The sequence below is a fragment of the Orycteropus afer genome, unplaced genomic scaffold (assembly GCF_000298275.1).
Source record: "Orycteropus afer afer isolate SDZICR_OR568_19922 unplaced genomic scaffold, OryAfe1.0 scaffold00627, whole genome shotgun sequence".
NCBI lineage: Eukaryota > Metazoa > Chordata > Mammalia > Tubulidentata > Orycteropodidae > Orycteropus > Orycteropus afer.
The window spans coordinates 569,676-571,283 of NW_006922214.1; the positions used below are offsets into that span (position 1 = coordinate 569,676).

At 41.2% G+C, this 1,608-nt stretch overlaps 1 protein-coding gene across 1 annotated transcript in view; it reads left to right on the forward strand.

Annotated features, from left to right (window-relative positions):
• Positions 1-479, forward strand: part of LOC103210592 (zinc finger and SCAN domain-containing protein 31) — a 2,604-nt gene extending 2,125 nt beyond the window's left edge. The window contains exon 3 of the mRNA XM_042783067.1: positions 6-479. Coding sequence (XP_042639001.1) covers positions 6-479 — 474 coding nt within the window. The remainder of the gene's footprint in view (positions 1-5) is intronic.
• The last annotated feature ends 1,129 nt before the right edge of the window (positions 480-1,608 follow it).

Sequence of the window (1,608 nt, forward strand, 5' to 3'; positions counted from 1 at the left end):
GCCAGAGGTCAGGCCTCAATGAACATCATCGGAGCCACACTGGAGAGAAACCTTATCAGTGTAAGGAGTGTGGGAAAGCCTTCAGTGCCAGTAATGGCCTCATTCGACACAGAAGAACCCACTCAGGGGAAAAACCATATGAATGTGAAGAGTGTGGGAAAGCCTTCCGCCTGAACTCATACCTTGTTCAGCATCAAAGGATACACACTGGAGAGAAGCACTATCAGTGCAATGAGTGTGGGAAAGCCTTCAGTCAGAATGCAGGGCTCTTCCAGCATCTTCGAATTCACACTGGTGAGAAACCCTATCAGTGCAGTCAGTGCGATAAAAGATTTAGTAGGCGAACACTCCTTATGAAACATCAGAGAAGTCACACTGGAGAGAGACCATATGAGTGTGATGAATGTGGGAAAGCCTTCAGCCATCATTGCAACCTTATCAGGCATTTTAGGATCCATACTCTTGCTGAACTAGACTGATTCTATTGATGCCCAGGCCCCCAGATGGATAGCAAGATTTTTGAGTAGCTAATTCTGCTCTTATCAAATTTATTTTGCTTTGGAATGAGTAGCTTGCTTGCAAACCAGGTGCTGGTGTCTCCTGGGTAGATGACTGTGGGTGTGGCGTGTTGCTGGGCAGCCTATAGTCCCTATCCCTTGGTTCTTTTCTAATGATTTTCCTAAAAGGGACCAAATCCTATTTGAAAATAAATTTGTATGTAGGATCTGTTCTTGGGTAATACTGTCCTCATGGAGCTTATATTTTAGTGAAGGGACACAGAAAATAAACAATTAAAGATGTGATATATCAGTAATAATTTCTATGATGAAAAATAAAGTGGGGTGAAGGAGATAGAATGTACCAGGATGGAAGTAGAAGGAGGTACTATTTTATGTAAGAAGGCCAAGAAATCTGAAGGAAGTCAATCATACAGATGTCTAGGTGAAGAACATTTCAGGCAGAGGGGAACATCAAATACAAAGGCTCTGAGGTGGTAGGTCCCTAGCTGTGTTTGAACATCACAAAGGCCAGTGTAGCTAGAGCAAAATAAGTGAAAGGGAGAAGACTAGAGAATGCAAGGGCAGTATGAAGGAGGCAGATCAAGTAGAACCACTGTAGGATCCTACAGGCCACTATAAGAGCTTTGGTTTTACTCTGACATAAGAAACCATTGAAGGATTTTGATCAGAGAAATAATATGTTCTGGCTTATATTTTAAAGGATCACTCTCGGTGCTATAATGAGAATTGACTGTAGGAGAAATCAGGAAAAGCAGGGAGTCTGGATTGGAGGTTACTGCAATGATCCAAGTAAGAAATGATGGTGGTTTGAAACAGAACAGTGGTAGATGAATTAAAAGTGTAAATTCTGCATATCCCTTGAATATGACAGTGAAATGTTTGCAAATGTATTGAAAATGGAGTGTGAACAAAAGAAAGGAGTTAAAGATGATTCTAAGGCTTTTAGTTTAAGCAACTAAAATGAAGCTGAAGTGGTGAAGTCTGTTGGGGAAGGAGGTTTAGGGGTGGGATCAGGAAAATTTGGTTTTGAATTCATTGAGATGCCTGTAGAGATGTCAAGTACAGAAAGCAATGGGTATATGAATCT